At 37.9% G+C, this 19,772-nt stretch overlaps 1 protein-coding gene across 8 annotated transcripts in view; it reads left to right on the top strand.

Moving 5' to 3' along the window:
- Positions 1-19,772, top strand: part of UNC79 (unc-79 homolog, NALCN channel complex subunit) — a 329,268-nt gene that overhangs the window by 265,094 nt on the left and 44,402 nt on the right. For all 8 annotated transcript variants that reach the window (XM_058292338.2, XM_058292349.2, XM_058292334.1 and 5 more), the window contains 5 exons: positions 2,623-2,735; positions 2,824-2,909; positions 5,811-5,984; positions 8,891-8,959; positions 11,876-11,986. In XM_058292338.2, the coding sequence (XP_058148321.1) occupies positions 2,623-2,735; positions 2,824-2,909; positions 5,811-5,984; positions 8,891-8,959; positions 11,876-11,986 (553 nt within the window). The remainder of the gene's footprint in view (positions 1-2,622; positions 2,736-2,823; positions 2,910-5,810; positions 5,985-8,890; positions 8,960-11,875; positions 11,987-19,772) is intronic.

Here is a 19,772-nt window from a genome sequence, read left to right as displayed (position 1 = left end):
AGGATTAGGGTCGTTTTTTATCCATGTGGATATCTAATTATTTAAGTATCATTATTTCCCCCATTGGAGTTCATTGGATCATCATTTTTGGTATAAATTTGGATATTCCATATAAATTTTAAAATAAGCTTCTCAATTTTGACAAAAGCCTGCTGGGATGGTATTGAAACTATAAATCAGTTTGGGGATGATCAACATCATAAAAATGGAGAATCTTCCAATTCATGTATATGGTATATTTATTGCCATTTCACTAAGTCTTCTTTAATTTCGCTCAGCAGTGTTTTGTAGATTCAATTATAGAGGTAATAAAAAATTAGTAAATTTTTAATTTATTCTCAGGAATTTTGTTTTTTGCTGCTAATGTAAATGGAATTTTAAAAATTTCATTGTTCAATTTTTGGGGGCTGATATATAAAGAAACGATTTTTGTATGCTAACATTTTAGCCATCCTAAATTCATTTATTATTTCTAATAGTTGCTTTGTAGTTTCCTTGGGGTTTCATTCAATATATAAAAAACACGTCATATCATCTGTAAACAGTGACTGTTTGCTTCATCTTTCATCTTTTTTTTTTTATCATTATGCCTTTATTTCTTTTTATGCCTTATTGCAATGTCTAGGACCTCCATTACAGTAATAGAGATGAGAATGTGGGCCCCTTGCCATGTTCACAATTACAGGGAAGGTATTCAATATCTCACCATTAATTGTTAGTGTAGTAGTCTACCAATGGACTGTCGATGCAAAGCACCAGAAATCTGTTGGCTTTTATATAGGGGGTTTGTTTGGGATAAAAGCTTACAGTTCCAAGGCCATAAAAAGTCCAACTCAAGGTACCATAAGAAGTGCTTTCTCATCAATGTCAGTTGCTATGTGCTGAAGTAAGATGGCTTCCAGTCTCTGGCTGGTCTCTCCCTTCCCCTCCAGGCTTACCCTTTCCTCTTGAGCTCTGTGGGCCCAGCCTCTTGAGGCTTCATGCTTGAGTGATCCTGTAGTCCTCTTTTTCCTGACATAGGGCTTGTTTGTTTCCCAGCCTCCTGTATCAGTCTCTTCCTAATCTCAGCTCTAAGCTGTCAGGCAAATGGCCCATTTCTCCCTGGGGCCTCAGCTGTTTGAGCATTCTGCTTTATGTCACATGGCAGAATAAAAAACAACAGAGCTTTTTCTTCCTGTGTCTATGTAAGTGTCCATTTATATCAGACCCAGCAAGGGGGCAGGGACTCCACCTCAGTCATGCTCACTGATATAGTCTAATAAAAACCCAAAGCAGTCTTATCAAATTATCTAATCAAAGTTCCCTCAGCTGAATTTAATGCAATCAAAGGATATCACACACAGAGAAATAGATTAGTTTACAAACATAATCTTTCTCTTTTTGGGAGAAAAGTTGCCATAGTTAGCTTTAGGTTTTCATAGATGCCCTGTATCAGACTGAAGATGTTCCCTTCTGTTTCTAGTTTGCTGAGAGTTTTTATCACGAATGTGTATTGAATTTTGTCAAACATGTTTTCTACTTCTTATCAAACAAGTCTGTGGTTTTGTCCTTTACTTTTTAATATTTTGAATTCTGTTGATTGATTTTTGAAAGTTAAACCACTCTTACATTCCTGGGATAAACCCTACATGGTCAAGAAGTATCATTGTTTCTGTCTACAGTTTTGGATTCAATATTCATGAGGACTGTTCTTTTTCTTTTCTTTTTTTGCTCCCTCTTCCTCCTCCTCCTCCTCCTTTTTTTTTTTTTTTTTTTTTTTTTTTGGTAATGATTCTAGTTTTGGGGCTATACTAGCTGTATTTAAAAATATTGGAAGGATTCCCTCCTCTGTTTTCTGGAAGAGTTTGTATACATTTGGTGTTATTTCTTCCTGAATTGACCTAAACATTTAAACCGGCATTTCAGGTTAGATATGGCATAATGAAACAGTTTAGGTAAGAGTGACTTTTCATCCTTCATCCTTTTGAGTTCTTTGATTGTTTCTTTCTTCCTTCTAATAACTTAACCCATAACCTTCTCAAGGAACATCCCTTCTGGTACTTTGGCCCAAGAGGCAGGATCATGTAGAGATCTCTTGGATCCTCTGTTGACACGTGGAGGTTGCACAGGGAATCAAGGGAGGGCTGTGCTTGACAAGGTCCTGTCCTTTTACGAGTGCCAGCTCAGATGCCCCAAGGAGACTTCCCAGATCTCCAAGGGAGAATGAATGTCTCCTTCCCAGCACTTTTCCTCAGAGACACTCTCTCTGAACCAAAGACAATTTCCTGGGAGGATCTTGCTGATAATCACCATCCCAGGCTCTGACCCTGATGCCTCCATTCTCTAAGCATGTGGCCTTTGCAGGTCACCTTTTCTCTCTGGGTCTTGGAACTCTCACTGGTACATCGAGGAGCCTGGAAAATATGGGACAGTGCTGGAATTTCATGGTTCTCTCTAAAATCTTATTTTTAACAGAGGTTAGTGGTGACCAGATTATTTCATCTCACTGACAGAAATGACCATGAGTTATTCTATAAGAGGATCAGTGTGTCAATGCCTAAGCTCTGAAAACCTATACAAGCAAATGTCATAGTTCGTAGTGGTTCATAGTGTCTTGTCTTTTCTCTTCCTGTTAAACCCCAGCATGATGGTTCCTGGCAATGCGGCAGGGGTAGCCAAGCAGTTCCTGCGCTGTATCTTCCATCAGCTGGCCCCCAACGGCATTTTCCCGCAGCTCTTCCAGAGCACTATCAAAGGTAATTCACCCATTCAGGAGCCAGATGCTACGAACTCGGCTAGACCTCGAAACTCCGACACTACTAAATCTGATTGTTGGCTTTCCAGATGGGACTTTTTTACGGACCTTAGCCACGTCTCTGATGGACTTCAATGAGCTGAGCTCTATCGCTGCACTCAGTCAGCTCTTGGAGGTGGGTTTGCTTTAATATTACTCTAAGTCCCAGCTGAAATCACATGTCATGTTTCTGGGCTTTCTTTTGACAACTTACGGAGGTGAGATTCATGTAACATACAATTAACCATTTAAAAATGAACAGTTCTGCTGTTTTAGTATGTTCACAGTGTTGTGTTGCTACCACCTCTATCTAGTTCCATCACTCCAAAGTAAAACCCCTTACCCATTAGACAGTTTCTCCCCATTGCTCCCTCCCCCAGCCCCTGGCAGCGACTAACTGTGTCTATGGAGTTCTCTATTCTGGGTATTTAATATAAATGGAATCATATTCTATGTGACCTTTAGTGTCTGGTTTCTTTAACTCTGCATGATGTTTTGGAGGCTCATCCACACTGTAGCATGTCCCACAACTTTGTTCCTTTTTATGGCTGGATAATATTTGTTATCTATGCAATTTGATGGATATTTGAGCTGTTTCCACTTTTTGACTCTCATGAATAGTCCTACTATGAAAATGCAAGTGCATGTACCTGTCTGAGTCCCTGTTTCCAATAATTTGGGGTATATACGTAGGTGGGGAATTGTGGGGACATAGGATTCTATGTTTAACTTTTTGAAGAACTACCAAATTGGTTTCCACAGTGGCTGGACCATTTTCATTCCTACCAACAGAGTACGAGGGTTCCTGTTTATCCACATCCTTACCAACATTTATTATTTTTTGTTCTTTTAGTTATAGTCACCTTAGTGGGTGTGAAGTGATACTTCATGTGGCTTTGCTATACATCTCCCTAATGGCTAATGATATTGAGCAGTTTTGCACGTGCTTATTGACCATTTGTATATTTTCTTTGGAGAAACATCTCTTCAAGTCCTTTGCCCATTTTGAAATGAGATTATTTGTCTTTTTGTTGTTGAGTTGCCATGTTTCTTTCCATCACTCCACTTAATACTACTGAAGAAATTCAAAGTCATTTAATTGAAAATTGCCAAAGCATAGGAAAGTGTCAGTGAGACATTGCTATTTTGTATAAATGTACTATTTAGTTAAGACTTCTACACTCTCAGCTAATTGATGGGTGTCAACCATCAAGCACTCACCTCCAGAGAACTGGCAGGCTTTTGAAACGTGGGCTGGCAGGGAAGAGCAGTGCACACTGTATCATGAGCCTTGTGTTCACGTTTCAGCTCCACTGCTTATGAGCTCTCTCAGCGTGGTGCAGGGAGGGGCGTTGCTGATGGGTACGGGGAACCTGCTTCTCCTCTAGGCCTTACTCCCCATCTTTGGTCTGGATAATTCTTTCCACCAAGCTTCTTATACATCCTCATGCCTTCTTAGCACCTAACCAGTTCTTTAGAGGATGGTTTCTTTTTCCCCCAGTTTTTATTTTATTTTTTTATTATCTTTTTAAAAAAAGTTAATAGATTACACAAAACGTTACATTAAAAAATATAAGAGGTTCCCATATACCCTACTCCCCATCCCCTCACCCCCATCATTTTTCAAGTGCATTTTTTTGAAGATACATAGATCACAAAAAATGTTACATTAAAAAATATAAGAGTTCCCATATACCCCACACCCCACCCACCCCACTCGCCCCACATCAACAACCTCTTTCATCAATGTGGCACATTCATTGCATTTGGTGAATACAATTTTTAAAAAATTTTATTTCCTAATTATCTTTTTTTAAAGTTAATAGATCACACAAAACATTACATTAAAAAACAAGATGTTCCCGTATACCCCACTTCCTACCCCTCACCCCCATCATTTTTTTATTGTATTTTTTTTTGATGATACATAGATCACAAAAAATGTTACATTAAAAAATATAAGAGGTTCCCATATACCCCCACTCCCACCCCACTCCTCCCACATCAACAACCTCTTTCATCATTGTGGCACATTCGTGGTATTTGATGAATACATTTTGGAGCACTGCTGCACCGCATGGATAGTGGTTTACATTGTAGTTTACACTCTCCCCCAGTCCATTCAGTGGGATATGGCAGTGTATATAATGTCCAGCATCTGTCCCTGCAATGTCATTTAGGACAACTCCAAGTCCCGAAAATGCCCCCACATCACATCCTTCTTCCTTCTTCCTGCCCTCAGCAATTACCGTGGCCACTTTCTCCACATCAATGATACAATTTCTTCCATTACTAGTCACAATAGTTCTATAGTAGAATGTCAGTAAGTCTACTTTAATCCATATTTTGTTCCTCCATCCTGTGCACCCTGGGATGGTGATGTCCACTCCACCTCTATATTGAGAGGGAGCTTAGATCCCACATGGATGATGGATGCAATTCTCCTGCTTGCAGTTGTAGGCATACCTGGTGTGGTGGTTGACCATCTTCACCTCCCTGTTAGCTGACCTGGGTAAGTCCAACAAACCAGAGAGTAGGAGTTGCAACTCTGCTGCGGCTCAGAGCCCAGCTGGCACATGAACAATCCAGAGATTTAAGTCTCCTGAGCATATACCAAGCCTAGTGGTAACCACAGGTTCAGTGAAAATGACAGAAGAGGCATATGTAGGAAGGTCACATCTGAGTCCGACTCATCATACTCAGGAACACAAATGCCAAAGTAGAGGAATTGGGGGGAGGAGTGGGGGGAACAGTTGAACATGGAAGATTGTCAGGTATGTGGTAGAGACTGTTTTTTACTTGCTCACATTCCATCTTCTCTCACTGAGCCGAAGATCACCAGTTCTTTTCCCTAAGTTTATCTGAAAGTGAGCATTTTTCTCTGGATCCCTTCTTTCTATCACAATAGTTGGCTTATAGTCGCCACTCACTATATATTTATAGCATGAATATGCGATTTCTAAACTGATCTTCACCAAATAGCTATATGAATGCCTGGGCCGTTTCAGCAGTTGATTGCCTATGCTTTTGTTTTTAGGGTCTAAATAACAAAAAGAATTTACCAGCAGGGGGTGCTATGATCCGCTGTTTGGAAAACATTGCTACCTTCATGGAAGCGCTGCCCATGGATTCTCCCAGCAGCCTCTGGACTACAATCTGCAACCAGTTTCAGACATTTTTTGCCAAGCTGCCTTGTGTTTTACCTCTGAAGGTAAGCCAGGATTTCATTTTATACTTTCCTACCTTTTACAGATGTCTTTAAAGGACCTAAGGAATTCCACTGAGATCATTTGCTTACAGGGGACAACACAAGAGTAGGGTGTCGGGGGATTTAATGTATCACAAAAGGCTATAGCTATAAAGAATCTGTTTAGCCACAGAGAGGGGAGAATAATTTAGGTTTTCTTTCCAAATATTACAGAAGGACAATATGTGGTGAGCATTTTGGCTCAGTGATTGTCTATGTTCCTCATTGATCAGAAAAAGTTCTGGAAAACTTTAGTAGATTGTGTTTGTCTAGAAAATTTTCTCAGGTGGATATTAAATAAATAAATAAATAAACAGCTTTGCCCAGAAGGACCCCAAACATATGATGTAAAGTTTCAATTTTAGAGAAATTATCTAAAGGGAAGTGATTGCTGATATGTTTGTGAGTAAAGAACTTGCAAGACCAAAACGATAGTTCTGTTTGACTGCTTATTCCCGACCCTCACCGTGCTACCCTCAAACCCAAAAGCAGAGCTGGAAATTTGGTGGCCCAAGGAACATTTCAAAATGAGCCCACTACATGCGGAAACAGAACCTATCCCCTTAAAGCTAGAAGAGACCTTAAAGAATAATCCATTCCAATGCCCCCATTTCCCAGATGGGGTCGGCAAATTCAGAGAAGCCACGTGACTTCTTCAAACAGCTCAGTGGTGGCAGTGTGAGCATTAGAGCTCAAGTTTCCTGACTCACTGTTCAGTGCTCTTTGCACTAACAGATTTCTTAGAATCCTTCTAAAACAGGGGTAAGTGGAAGGCATTCATGTGTGTAGCACGGGGTAAGGAGGTGGCTGGCAGTGGCCACTGCTGTCTTTGAACCTCATTTGCTCCTCAAGGATTTTTGTACTTCCTCTATGCAGATCACAGGGCAAATACAAATATTTAATTTGTAATAAGATGAATCACTTGCTGATCTTACGAATGAAGGTACGTGTTGGTAGCTCCATTTCTGAAAGGGCCACTACATGTATATGAAATGTTTTATAAAAAACAACTATTTCTGATGGTGCTTCTTTCCAAATTGGCAGATACTACTGATAGGATCTGAAAGGGTGATAATTCAGGGACTCTTAGCTCAGTGTGTGCTACTTTGAATTTGAAGTTAGTTTGAGAGACAGGTATACCAAGGAGGAGTCTTTACCATCTCTTCCAGTCTATGATTCTTGTCTACCCACAAATCTGTAGTAGCTGAATGCAAGCAATGAGGCTCTGGACTTTGAAACCATGTTTGTATATAACTACCGTACATACCCACGTAGGAAATCAAGTACACATATTTTAACCTCATGGGACCTCCCTAGGGCCAGGGTGTCATTCACTGCTAAAGAACCACACACTAAGAGATGGGGCAGAGCAGGCAAATTCAAATGCTATAGGCAGGTGCCAGAGTCAAAATATTTAACCTGAACATCCACCAGTTAGAAAGGTTGCCAGCTATAAACTGGTAAGCCTCGCTGGTGACAATCAGCCCTTCCCATAGGGACTCTGCCTGCAAGTTTAATGAGTGAAATGGAGTGAGGTAAGGTGTAATGAGAACGGAGGCCCTTGAGGATTGAACTCACCAGTCCCTTCTGCAGCGGTCAGCAGCTACTCCCGTCCAGCCAAATGTTATACGGGAATGCAGGCCTGGTGATGCCAGATTTCCCTTGTTTTTAAGATGATTTTTTAAATTGGCGGTGCCGAATGAGCAGCCATTTCTTAGCCCCTGGTAATGTAAATGTCACCTTAACTCTGTTGGGTGTTGAGCAGATTAAATAGACCCTTAGAAGGTGCTTGTGAATTATGTGGGCTTTCAGAATTCATGCAAGAATCTGCCCTGCTAGGACAGATGTGGGATCTGGGTGCTGTGTCTCATAACTTTTTGCCCTTAAAAAAAAAACAGTATCTCTGGGAAAAACATTAAGCCATTGAAAATTTTCTTTAGTTTGTTCTTATCAATTTAGAGAAGTGGTTCTCAAACCATGTACATCAGAATGCCTGAAGGGCATGTTAAAACACAGATTACTGGTCCCAGCTGCCAGAGTTTTTGATGTAGTAGATATGAGGTTGGGCCCCGAGGATTTGCATTTCTAACGAGTTTCCAGATAATTCAGATGCTGCTGCTGGTCCTGTGATCCCTCTAGGAGAATCACCGGCTTAATGTCTATGATCTTAAACAGGTTAATATCGTACACAACTGCAGAGATTTAACTGTATCCTGTCACTGTAATATTTTTAATATCATATTTAATAATAAAGTTCTTTATTCTTGCTGTAACATTTATCCCCAATCTCAGAAAATTCGATTTTCAAAGGACATTTCCATGTTGGAACCCTGCCAAAATAGAACTCTAATAGGTTTATGAGGCATGATTTTTCTATTGTAGAAATTTTAGTGCTTTTTCCAAGGTTTTGTCATGTCTTTTAGTATTAGAGAAAGGGCAAATGTAACTAGTTCTTCACTGGAAAAATAAACATAATGGTTTTAAATAGATCTAAGGGTTTTTTTTTTCAACATGGCCTTTCACAAATTAGCATACCTCTTTAGAATTGCACATATTTAATATCTACCTGCCCATCTATCTATCAGTCCATTCATCCATCCAATTATCTAACTCCCTATCTGATTTAATTTTAGGCACATCTTTGAGAAATTGTTTAGGAGCAATGTTTAGGTATTTAATTTTTGATATTGTTTAGTTATTTATTTTTTTGAAATCTGAGAATTATTTTTTCAACATAAGTAGATAGCATGGGACAACTGTTATATTTCAGATTTTTTTTTTGTTAAAATAAATGCTTATGGGAAATATTTGAAGCCAAAGATATATTAAGAAAGATACCAACTTTTACCTTTTTTCACGTTTGTTCCCAGTGTTCTTTAGATTCCAGTTTGAGAATTATGATTTGCCTCTTGAAGATACCCTCTACCAATGCCACAAGGGTATGTATATTTCAGAAAAAATAACCACTTAGTTATTCCATTACTTGTAAACCTCACAAGGTAGGCATGTAGCAGGACTGAAGACATAGTTATTGCCTCCGGAACGCCTCACTCACAGCCTCTTTTCCTCCCCTTGTGCTCGGCCAGGGCCTAGTTTGTAGAACTCTAGTACATCACAATATCGTTTTCTGTACTTGGTCTTCCTAGTCCTGGACTGTGCCCACCGGACTGTCCTCCATGCTATGGATAAGGCGATCCTTCCAAACTCGCATCACATTGTGTTAGTTCCATGCTTAAAGGCCTTTGATAACTCCTCGTTTCTTTCAGGATAATGTCCAAAGTCCTTAACATGACATATAAGAAGGTACTTCCTAACTTGCCAGCCTGCCTTTCCAATTCAATCTTTGGATCCTTGTCTCATTCCCCATGCCTCCCGTGCACTGTCATCATCATCATCATCAAACAACCGCCACTACCATTTGTTGTGCACACACCATACGGCAGGCATTGTGCTAAGTGTTTTATATATATAATCTAATTATTTCATACCTCCTTGCCTTTTCTTAAGCCATTTCCTTTGCCTGAAATGCTTTATTCCCTCTTCTGTGTGGTGAATTCCTTCTCATTCTTCAAGGCCCTGTTAAAATGAAAAATGCTCCTATCCTATGCAGCAACTTTCTCCTGTAGCAGATTCCCCTTGAGAGATTCTACTTGAGAGAACTCTCATCTACATTAACACTGATATTTACCGAAGCCTCTGCAAGGAGACCCCGAGCTTCACGAAGGGCTGTATTGCACCTCATTCACTTTTGTACTCCTTTTATTTCCGGGCTATAGTATATGACGGTGCAATAGTTTGTAATATTAGATAATATGCCAACAAGGCTCATCTCCTGCAACTATTTTCCTTGACTGTACTTGCATAGACTCATGAAATATTTGTACTGGAAAGTTGCTTAGAGGTATTTTGATCCAACCTGTTCATTTATGGGTATGGAAACCATCTCAGAGACATGAAGTATCTTGGCCAAAGTCACATAGTTGTTTAGTGGAATTTGTGAGACTTCAACATAGGTCCTTTGATTCCGAGTTCCTCACTTTTTCTGTTGTACCATATTGCCCCGTCATCATGCTGCTCTGCTAGATATAACAGCAAGTTTCTATACAGGCTTGAATTCACTTTCTCTTTTTGACCAATAAAGATATATTATGTATCAGCTGGAGACATATTCCCACTCCCATTCCTCCATAATCAATGTTTTAAGGAAACAGCATTCATACAGAGAAAATACTGAATGAACAGAACTATTTCAGAGTGTCTAAGATTCTCTAAGTGGAAAGCACTATAACTAAAAGACATAATTTCTCTCTGCAGGGACAATTAACATGTAACAAAATCATTTTTGTATCAATATGAAAAATGCTCATATCCTTTGATTTTGTCACTTTTTCTACTCCAAGGAAGAAAATGCAAATGCAAAATTTATGCAAAAACATATTTATTGGGCTATTATTTATACTAAAATGTGACTTTTTTGGTCACTAAAATGGATGAAAAATTTCATATTGAACTTGAAAAATTCTTTTTATTGTATTGTTGATAAAAAATAAAACATAGAATTGAATATGTATAGGATTTAAATAAACTGCTACTTATAGAAGAAGGGAAATCTATCAAAATGTTATCACTAGATGGTGGGATTATAGATAACTTTTTATTTCCTTATCAGTACTTTTCTTTATTTCCTAAATTTGAAAATTAAATATGTTACTTTTATATTCAAGAGAGTAAGGACTAAAGAGGTAGAGAAGTAGAAGATACTACTATGGGCTGGTGTGGAAGATTCAGAACCCGATTAAAACTCTGACTTCGCTACAAAGCAATTTTATGTCTGGAAAAGAGCCCTGGAATTTGGATTTGAGTTATTCAATAGCTGTATGACCTAACTTCCTACTTAATAGCCTTATCTGCAGACTAGGGATGCTTGGACTTTAGAAGGTTAATGATGAATATCATAGCTAACATTGGTGGAGGGCTCACTGTTGCTCAAGCAACATTACCTCTTTTATTCTCACAACAGCCCTAATGAGGTAGAAGCCATTATTATAACCACTTTACAGTGGAGAAAACTAAGTCTCAGAGAGGTTAAATCGTTTGTTCAAGGTCGCAGAGAGCTAGAATTTGAACTGATTGGTGTCAGAATTTTCGGCTTATTTCACGAAATATTATAACATAGTATGCTTCCAGGATAGTTATAAGAAATTAGAAAGAGATAAGCTATATGAAAGCATCTAAATCTGCCTGATACTTAGGAGGTGCTCAATAAATCTTTGTAAATGACTTAAGAAAGCATATGGGACTAAAACTCACCCTTTATAGGTAGGATTGAGATGGGGTAACCAAAATGGCCAATGCCTTCCCTGTAAACATGGGCAGGAGGATGGTTTGAGATGAGAGTTCACTATAGTAGTACTTCAGGGTGGTTTGCACTATTTAACTGAGTTGACAGACTTAGAGATTTATGTGCATCTGAAAAACCCATAGATACTTAAAGTTCCTGAGAAATAAAATGGAAGATCTTAATGTCAATCTCACAGAGTCTTTGCTGTTTTGATTATTGGAGAAGAGCATGGGGGTGGGGTGGAATTAGGTAGGTTTGCAAGTGATGCCACGTAGAAAAGTGGATTTTTCTCTCCTGAGCAATAAAATGATTTAACCATGCTCTTACCACCATTGATTGAAGGTTCAAGTCTATTCTTGTTAAACCTATAACTAAGTTTGCAATGGTAATCTCCTGGTGACAGATATTAAATAAAAAAGAACGACGCCATTATGTTAAAGTATGAGATTTCAATACTTTTGTTTTTTATGAAAGAATCACCAATTGATTTTATTTGACCCCAATCTCATTGCAGAGTTTATTGGAACCATTTTCAAAGCTAATCAGCTTTGTAATTCAGAATGCTGTCTTCACTCTGGCTTACCTGGTGGAATTGTGTGGCTTATGTTACCGAGCTTTCACTAAGGTGAGGTTGCATGTATGTGTGCTCTGGTAAACCTAAAAACTGGCAGACATATGTGCTTTCTAATCAATGTCAAATACCTGTTGGGCTAATTGTTTTGATGTACTTGAAAAATGAATAATTCTACTGGGATCTGATAAATATAGAAAAAAACAGTTGACACACATATGTAAATTATGTTCAAAATGTGCAAATCTGAAAAATTGAGGGTCATATAGATGACAGGTTTAGAAGAGAAGAGGTATTTTGAATGAAATGAGATGATGTTCTAAATGACCTCTTAAAGTCCTTTCAAGTTCACTACTCCATGATTAGTGGGAAAGCCATCACTGCATATCATTTTTATACCTAAAGTAGAAAAATCTCAGTTTGTCCTTCATAAGAACCTGTGGGAGACAGCTTTAGTGCTCATCATTTGTCTGTCTCCCTATTTCTGGGCTCTTGGCCTCTGAGGTTATAATCTCATCTCTTATCATCTTGTCTTAATTATGCTTCTTTATTACATTATCTTTAGCACCCCCTTCCCCAGCACTAAGAAAGTGGAAAATTTCTGCTTGCCCAGTGAGATAACAGCATTGTGTAGTGCATAAAAACTGTCCTAATGGAAGAGCAGAAGGCAGGATGAGTTAGCCACATGTCTGTCCTTAAGAACAATGTGCAAATATTACCCTTCCAATTTCCAAATCTTCCTATTTTATTTTCATTGAGGGCTTTATTTCTGTTGTTTTCTCTTAAACATTCAAAATGTTCTTTATACATGTTCTCCACTTTTACAAACCTTTTATTTTTCTCATAAAAATCGAATCAAATATCAAGCCTTTTGTTCTATTTAGAATACCTTCTCCTCCTTTCTCCCCATCTTGTGTCCATTCTGCCGTGTTCAGTGTTCCATGACAATCTTCTCTTAGATCTTTCTAATTATAAACTATTTATTACTCCACCTGAAACAAAATGTTTTTTAACAGCTAAGATAATCAGCATTTTTTCTTCTTTCAAATCCTCCCTAAAAAATACTTTCTTCTCTTCTTTGTTCACTTAAAATAAATAGATCTGAAAAAGATTGCCCCAAATACAATGAAAAAGATGTTCTAGTTTTAGAAGACATTTTATTTCTTAATCTTATTTACATCTGATTGATTTGAATTCTAATTTTTGTGGAAAGAAGAACCACAATGAGTTTGTAGTTCCTATGCTGTACACTGTAAGTATTGATTATAGGGAACCTTCCAGAGTTTTAAATTCAGAATATTCATGGATTTTAATATTATTGGTACATTCTATCCCCTCATAATCTATCATAACTTTAGTGACCTCTCAATTCCCATTGTTAGCCATTCTTTTTTCTTCAACACAAAATGACTTTTACTTGTAGAAAGCTTCAATTCAGGGTATTCCTCAAAAATAATGAAAACCAGAGGATTGTGGGAAGATGGCATCCAATCAGGCAGGCAAGGCTCAGCTCTCTCCCCAAAACAGGGGAGAAAGAGCCAAAACTGCCTGAGGGACCTATTTTGGGGGTCAGCAGACCAGGACAGTGCTTTACAACTCCCAGGAGGGTGAGGGACAGAGAGATGAAGAACATGAAACAACAGACTGAGTTACTAAACCTCCCCGCTGCTGGGAAGGGCTCCCTTCCCCCACCCCCAAGATATTAAACTGGGGTAAAACCCCTAGCTCATTGCAGCTGAGAGGGTACGACATCTTCCTTCCTGTCTGCTGTTACAGGGGAAAAGTGAGAGAAGTCAGGAAGCTTTTCTTCAGTAAATTCTGCCAGCCTGCTTTGAATCTTGGCTCTAGCCAGACCAAGACAAAGGAAAACCAAGATAGATACACCACCATGAAAGGTGTGCCAAGGAGCGCCATCTGCTGGCCGGTCTGGAAATTACATGGACAAAAACTGCAATTGGGTCTCTCTGTTCCCTAACTTCTGGGAGAAAATCTGTGCCCTGTTAGCAAGTCACTGCCATAATTATGATAACTTAAACTGGGCAATTTTAAAGACTTAAGATCAGTTGAACCAAATTTCAAAGAAGACCATGAAAAAATAATAATAGGCAAAAAGAGAGAGAAATTAGCTACCAGAGTAAATTCACCAACATATTCAGATGCCTAGACATCAGCAAAAAATTACAAGCCATGCTCAAAAACAAGAAGAGATGGCACAGCCAAAGGGAAAAACTAAATATCCTGAAGAGATACAGGATTTAAGGCAATCAATGATAATCACACAACTCTCCTAAATCAATTTAAAGAATTGAAAGAAGGAAGCAGATGTGGCTCAGGTGATTGGGTTCCTGCCCACCACATGGAAGGTCACTGGTTTGGGTCCTGGTGCCTCCTAAAGAAGACAGCAAGCTGGCACAACAAGCAGACATGGCAAGCTGACACAACAAGAGATACAAGAAGAAAAGAACATAAAGGGAGACACAAAAAGCAGGCAACAGATGTTCCCAGTGCCTCCGAAAGAAGACAGAGAGCTGATGCAATGGCAGGCACAGCAAGCTTATGCAACAAGGTGATGCAACAAGAGACATGGGGAGGAAAAACAGAATGAGAGACACAACAAAAGGAGGGAGCAGAGGTGGCTCAAGTGATTAGATACCTCCCTCCCACATTGGAGGTCCCGGGTTCTGCTTCTGGTGCTGCCTAAAGAAACAAGGAAGACAAACAGACTCAGCAAGTGCAAAAACAACAAGTCAACAAGGGGGTGGGGAGAAATAAATAAATAAAATAAATCTTAAAAAAAGAATTGAAAGAAAATATGACTAAAGAGATAAAGGATATTAAGAAGACACTGGGTGAGCATAAAAAAGTTGAAAGTCTTCAAAGAAAGTAACAGACCTTATAGGATGAAAGACATGATGGGTGAGAGTAAAAATACATTAGAGGCACATAACAGCAAATTTGAATTGCTTGAACACAGAATTAGTGATTTCAAAGACAAAACATCTGAACTGGAAAAGACAGGAGAACAGAAACAGAATGGAAAAAATGGAGCAGGGTCTCAGGGAATTGAACAGCAATGCGAAATGCAAAAACATATGCATTATAGATGTCCCAGAAGGAGAAGAAAATGGAAAAGGAGCAGAAAGAATATTTGAGGAAATGTCTGAAAACTTCCCTACCTGTGTTAGTCAGCCAAAGAGGTGCTAATACAAAATACCAGAAACCTATTGGCTTTTATAAGGGTATTTATTTGTGGTAGGAGTTTACAGATTCCAAGCGATAAAGCATAGGTTACTTCCCTCACCAAAGTCTGTTCCTATGTGTTAGAGCAAGACGGCTGCCAATGTCTGCAGGGTTCAATCTTTCTGGGTTCCCCTCTTCCCAGGACTTGCTTCTTTCTGCATTCAGTGTTCCTCTCTTCCCAGGGCTTGCTTCTCTTTCTTCTGTGTGCTTACTTCCCAGGGCTCCAGCTTAAGACTTCAGCATCAAACTCCAACATCAAAACTCCAACATTAAAAACCCTCCAACTCTGTCCTTTGCCATGCCTTTTATCTGTGAGTCTCCACCCACCAAGGGGTGGGAACTCAACACCCTACTTATGTGGCCTAATCAAAGCCCTAGTCATAATTTAATCACACCCAGGTACAGACCAGTTTACAAACATAATCCAATATCTATTTTTGGAATTCATAACTACATCAAACTGCTACACTACCCTTATGAAAGACAAAAATCCAAGAAGGACAACACACTCTAAACAGAATAAATTGGAATAGACCTATCTCAAAACACCTACTATTTGTCAGAATGACAAATATCAGAGATAAAGTGAAGATTCTGAATGTAGCAAGGAAATAGCAAAGCATCACATCCAAGGAAACTCAATAAGATTAAGTACTGACCTCTCGTCAGAAACCATAGAGGAGAGAAGAAAGTGGTATGATATATTTAAGGTCCTGAAAGAGAAATGATGCCAGCCAAGAATTCTGTATCCAGCAAAGCTGTCCTTCAAAAATGAGGGTGATTTCAATGTTTTCACAGACAAAAGCTGATAGAATATTTTACCGATTAAGACCAGAATTACAAGAGATACTAAAGGAAATGCTGTAGTCTGGAAGGACAAAACACGAACAAGAGACTTGGAGAAGAGTGTAGAAATGAACAATATTAGAAAGGATAAATTAAAGGGTAAAAAGATAGACGATAGTATGGTATGACAACAGAAAGTCAAAGGTCAAAATGGATAAAGTAAGTAATGCCTTTTCGGTAATAACTTTGAATGTTAATGGATCAAACTCCCCAATCAAAATATATAGAATTGATAAATGGATGAAGAAATATGGACCATCTATATACTGTCTACAAGAGACTCACCTCAGATGTAAGGACACAACCAGGTTAAAACTAAAAGGTTGGAAAAAGATATTCCATGCAAATAGTAACCAAAAAAGAGCTGGAGTAGCAATACTAATATTGGACAAAATAGATTTTAAATGCAAAACTGTTATAGGGGATGCAGAAGGTCATTATATATTAATAGAAAGAGAAGTTCAGCAAGAATAAATAACTATACTAAATATTTGTGCACCTCACCTCAGTGTCTCAAGATGTGTGAGGCACACTTTGACAAAACTGAAGGGAGAAATAGATGTCTCTACAATAATAGTTGGAGACTTCAATACACCTCTCTCAGTATTGGATAGAACATCTGGACAGAGGATAAATAAAGAAACAGAGAGCTTGAATAATATGATAAATGAACTAGACCTAACAGTCATCTATTGAGCATTGAACCCCAAAACAGCAGGATATACATTCTCTTCAAGTGCTCATGTTTCCGTCTCCAAGATAGAACATATGTTGGGTCACAAGACAAGTCTCAATAAATTTAAAAAGATCGAAATTATACAAAGCACTTTCTTTAATCATAACAGAATAAAACTAGAAATCAATAATGGACAGAAAAAGAAAAAGGTCATAAATATATGGAGATTAAACAATACACTCTTAAATAATCAATAGGTCAAAGAAGAAATTGCAAGAGGATTCAGCAAATATATTAAGATGAATGAAAATGAGAGCACAGCATACCAAAACCTCTCGGACACCTCAAAGGCAGCCCTGAGAGGAAAATATATAGCCCTCAATGCTTATATTAAAAAAAGAAGAAATAGCTAAAATTGAAGACCTAACTGTACATCTGGAGGAACTAGAAGAAGAAGAGCAAACTCATCTCAAACCAAGCTGAAGGAAAGAAATAGTAAAGATCAGAGAAGAAATAAATGAAATTGAGATAAGAAAAAATAGAATCAACAAAACTAAAAGTTGGTTCTTTGAGAAGATAAACAAAATTGACAAACCCTTAGCTAGACTGGCAAATAAAAAAAAGGAAGAAGACACAAATAAATAAAATCAGAAATGAGAGGGAGTCATTTCCACCGATCCTGCAGAAATAAGAGAGATCATATGAGCAACTGTATCCAAAAATCTAGAAAATTTGGATGAGACGGACAAATTCCACACAAAAAATCTACACTGCCCTAGAAGAAACAAACAATAACAAATGAAGAGATAGAAACAGTTATCAAAAACCTCCCAAAGATGAAAAGCCCAGGACCAGATGATTTCACAGGTGAATTCTACCAATCATTCAAAGACAACCCAATACTGATCTTGCTCAAGCTCTTCCAAAAAATTGAGTGGGAAAGAATTTTACCAAACTCATTCTATGAAGCCAACTTAACTCTAATACCAAAACCAGATAAAGATACTCTGAAAAAAAGAAAATTACAGAATATTTCTAATGAGTATAGATGCAAAAATCCTCAACAAAATACTTACAAACAGAACCCAAAAGCATGTTATTTCAATTGGGTTTTATCCCAGGTGTGCAAGGGTGGTTCAACACACAAAAAAATCAGTTAGTGTAATAAACCACATAGATAAAGTGAAGAAGAAAAATCATGATTCTATTGATGCAGAAAAGGCATTTCACAAAATTCAGCACCCTTTCTAATAAAAACACTCCAAAAGATAGGAATAGAAGGAAGCTTTCTGAATATGGTAAAGTGCCTTGTACTCAATGGTGAAAGACTGAAAGCTTACCACTGAGATCAGGAACAAGGAAAGGATGCCTACTGTCACCATTATTATTCAATATTGTGTTAGAAGTTCTAGCTAGAGCAATTGGGCTAGACAAAAAAATTAAAGGCATCCAAATAGGAAACGAAGAAGTAAAACTTTCACTATTCTCTGATGACATGATCCTGTATCTAGAAAATCCTGAAAAATTCACAGGAAAGCTACTAGAGTTAATGAATGAATTCAGCAAAGGGCGGCATACAAGATTAATAGGCAAAAATCAGTAGCGTTTCTATACACTACTGATGTGCAATCTGAGGAGGAAATCAGAAAAAAAATCCATTTATAATAGCAATTAAAGCAACCAAATATTTAGGAATAAACTTTATCAAGGACATAAAGGACCTGTATTCAGAAAACTACAAAGCATTGCTAAAAAAAACTGAAGAAGATTTAAATTAATGGAAGGATATTCAATGTTCATGGATTGAAGACTAAATATCATTAAGATGTCAATTCTACGTAAAATGATTTATAGATTCAGTGCAATCCCAATAAAATTCCTAAAACCTGTTTTGCAGAAATTGAAAAAGCCAATAATCAAATTTATTTGGAAAAGTAAGGGGTCCCAAATAGCAAAAAAAAGTCTTAGAAAAGAAGAACAACATTGGAGGACTCTCACTTCCTGACTTATTACTTAGCTACAGTGGTAAAAAGTGTGGTACTGGCCTAAGGACAGACAGATTGACCAATGAACTGAATTGAGAACTCAGAAATTGATCTTCATATCTATAATCAAGTAATTTTTGACAAGGCTGTTAAGCTGGACCAGAACAGTCTATTCAACAAATGGTGCTGGGAGACTGGATAGCCATATCCAAAAGAAGGAAAGAACACCCCTATCTCACACCTTATACAAAGTTAATTCAAAATGGATCAAGGACCTAAATATAAAAACAACAACCATAAAATTCCTAGAAGAAAATATAGGAAAACATCTTGAAGTTCTTGTGGTAGGCGGTAGTTTCTTAAACCTTACACCTAAAGCACAAGCAATAAAAGGAAAAATAGATAAATGGGACCTCCTCAAATTTCAACACTTGTGCACCTTAAAGGACTTTGTCAACAGGGTGAAAAGGCAGCTGATTAAATGGGAGAAAATATTTGGCAATCACATACCTGATAAGGGTTTAATATCCATGATATATAAGGAGATCATACAACTCACCAATAAAAAGAAAAACTATCCAGTTAAAAAATGGGCAAAAGACAACTGTCCAAAGAAGAAATACAAATGGCAAGAAACACATGGAAAAAATGTTCAACATCACTAACAATTAGGGAGATGCAAATCAAAACTACAATGAGATATCACTTCACACCCATTAGACTGGCTGCTATTAAAAAGTCAGAAAATTAAATGTTAGAGAAGATGTGGAGAGAGAGAGAAATACTTATTCACTGTTGTTGGGAATGTAGAATGGTACACCTACTGTGAAGGACTGTTTGACACTTCCTAAGGAAATTGAATATAGACTTGCCATGGGACCCTGCAATACCATTGCTATATATATACCCAGAACTGAGAGCAGTGATATGAATAGACATCTGCACAATGATGTTCATAGTAGCATTATTCACAATAACCAAAAGATGGAAACAACCGAGATGTCCATCAACTGATGGATGGATAAACAAATTGTGGAGTATACATATGATGGAATGTTATGGAGCGGTAAGAAGAAATGAAGTCGTGAAACAT

This window comes from Dasypus novemcinctus, chromosome 3 (genome assembly GCF_030445035.2).
Source record: "Dasypus novemcinctus isolate mDasNov1 chromosome 3, mDasNov1.1.hap2, whole genome shotgun sequence".
In the NCBI taxonomy this organism is placed as follows: domain Eukaryota; kingdom Metazoa; phylum Chordata; class Mammalia; order Cingulata; family Dasypodidae; genus Dasypus; species Dasypus novemcinctus.
The sequence above is the reverse complement of the archived record's forward strand: the minus strand, read 5'-3'. Positions and strand labels throughout refer to the sequence as shown.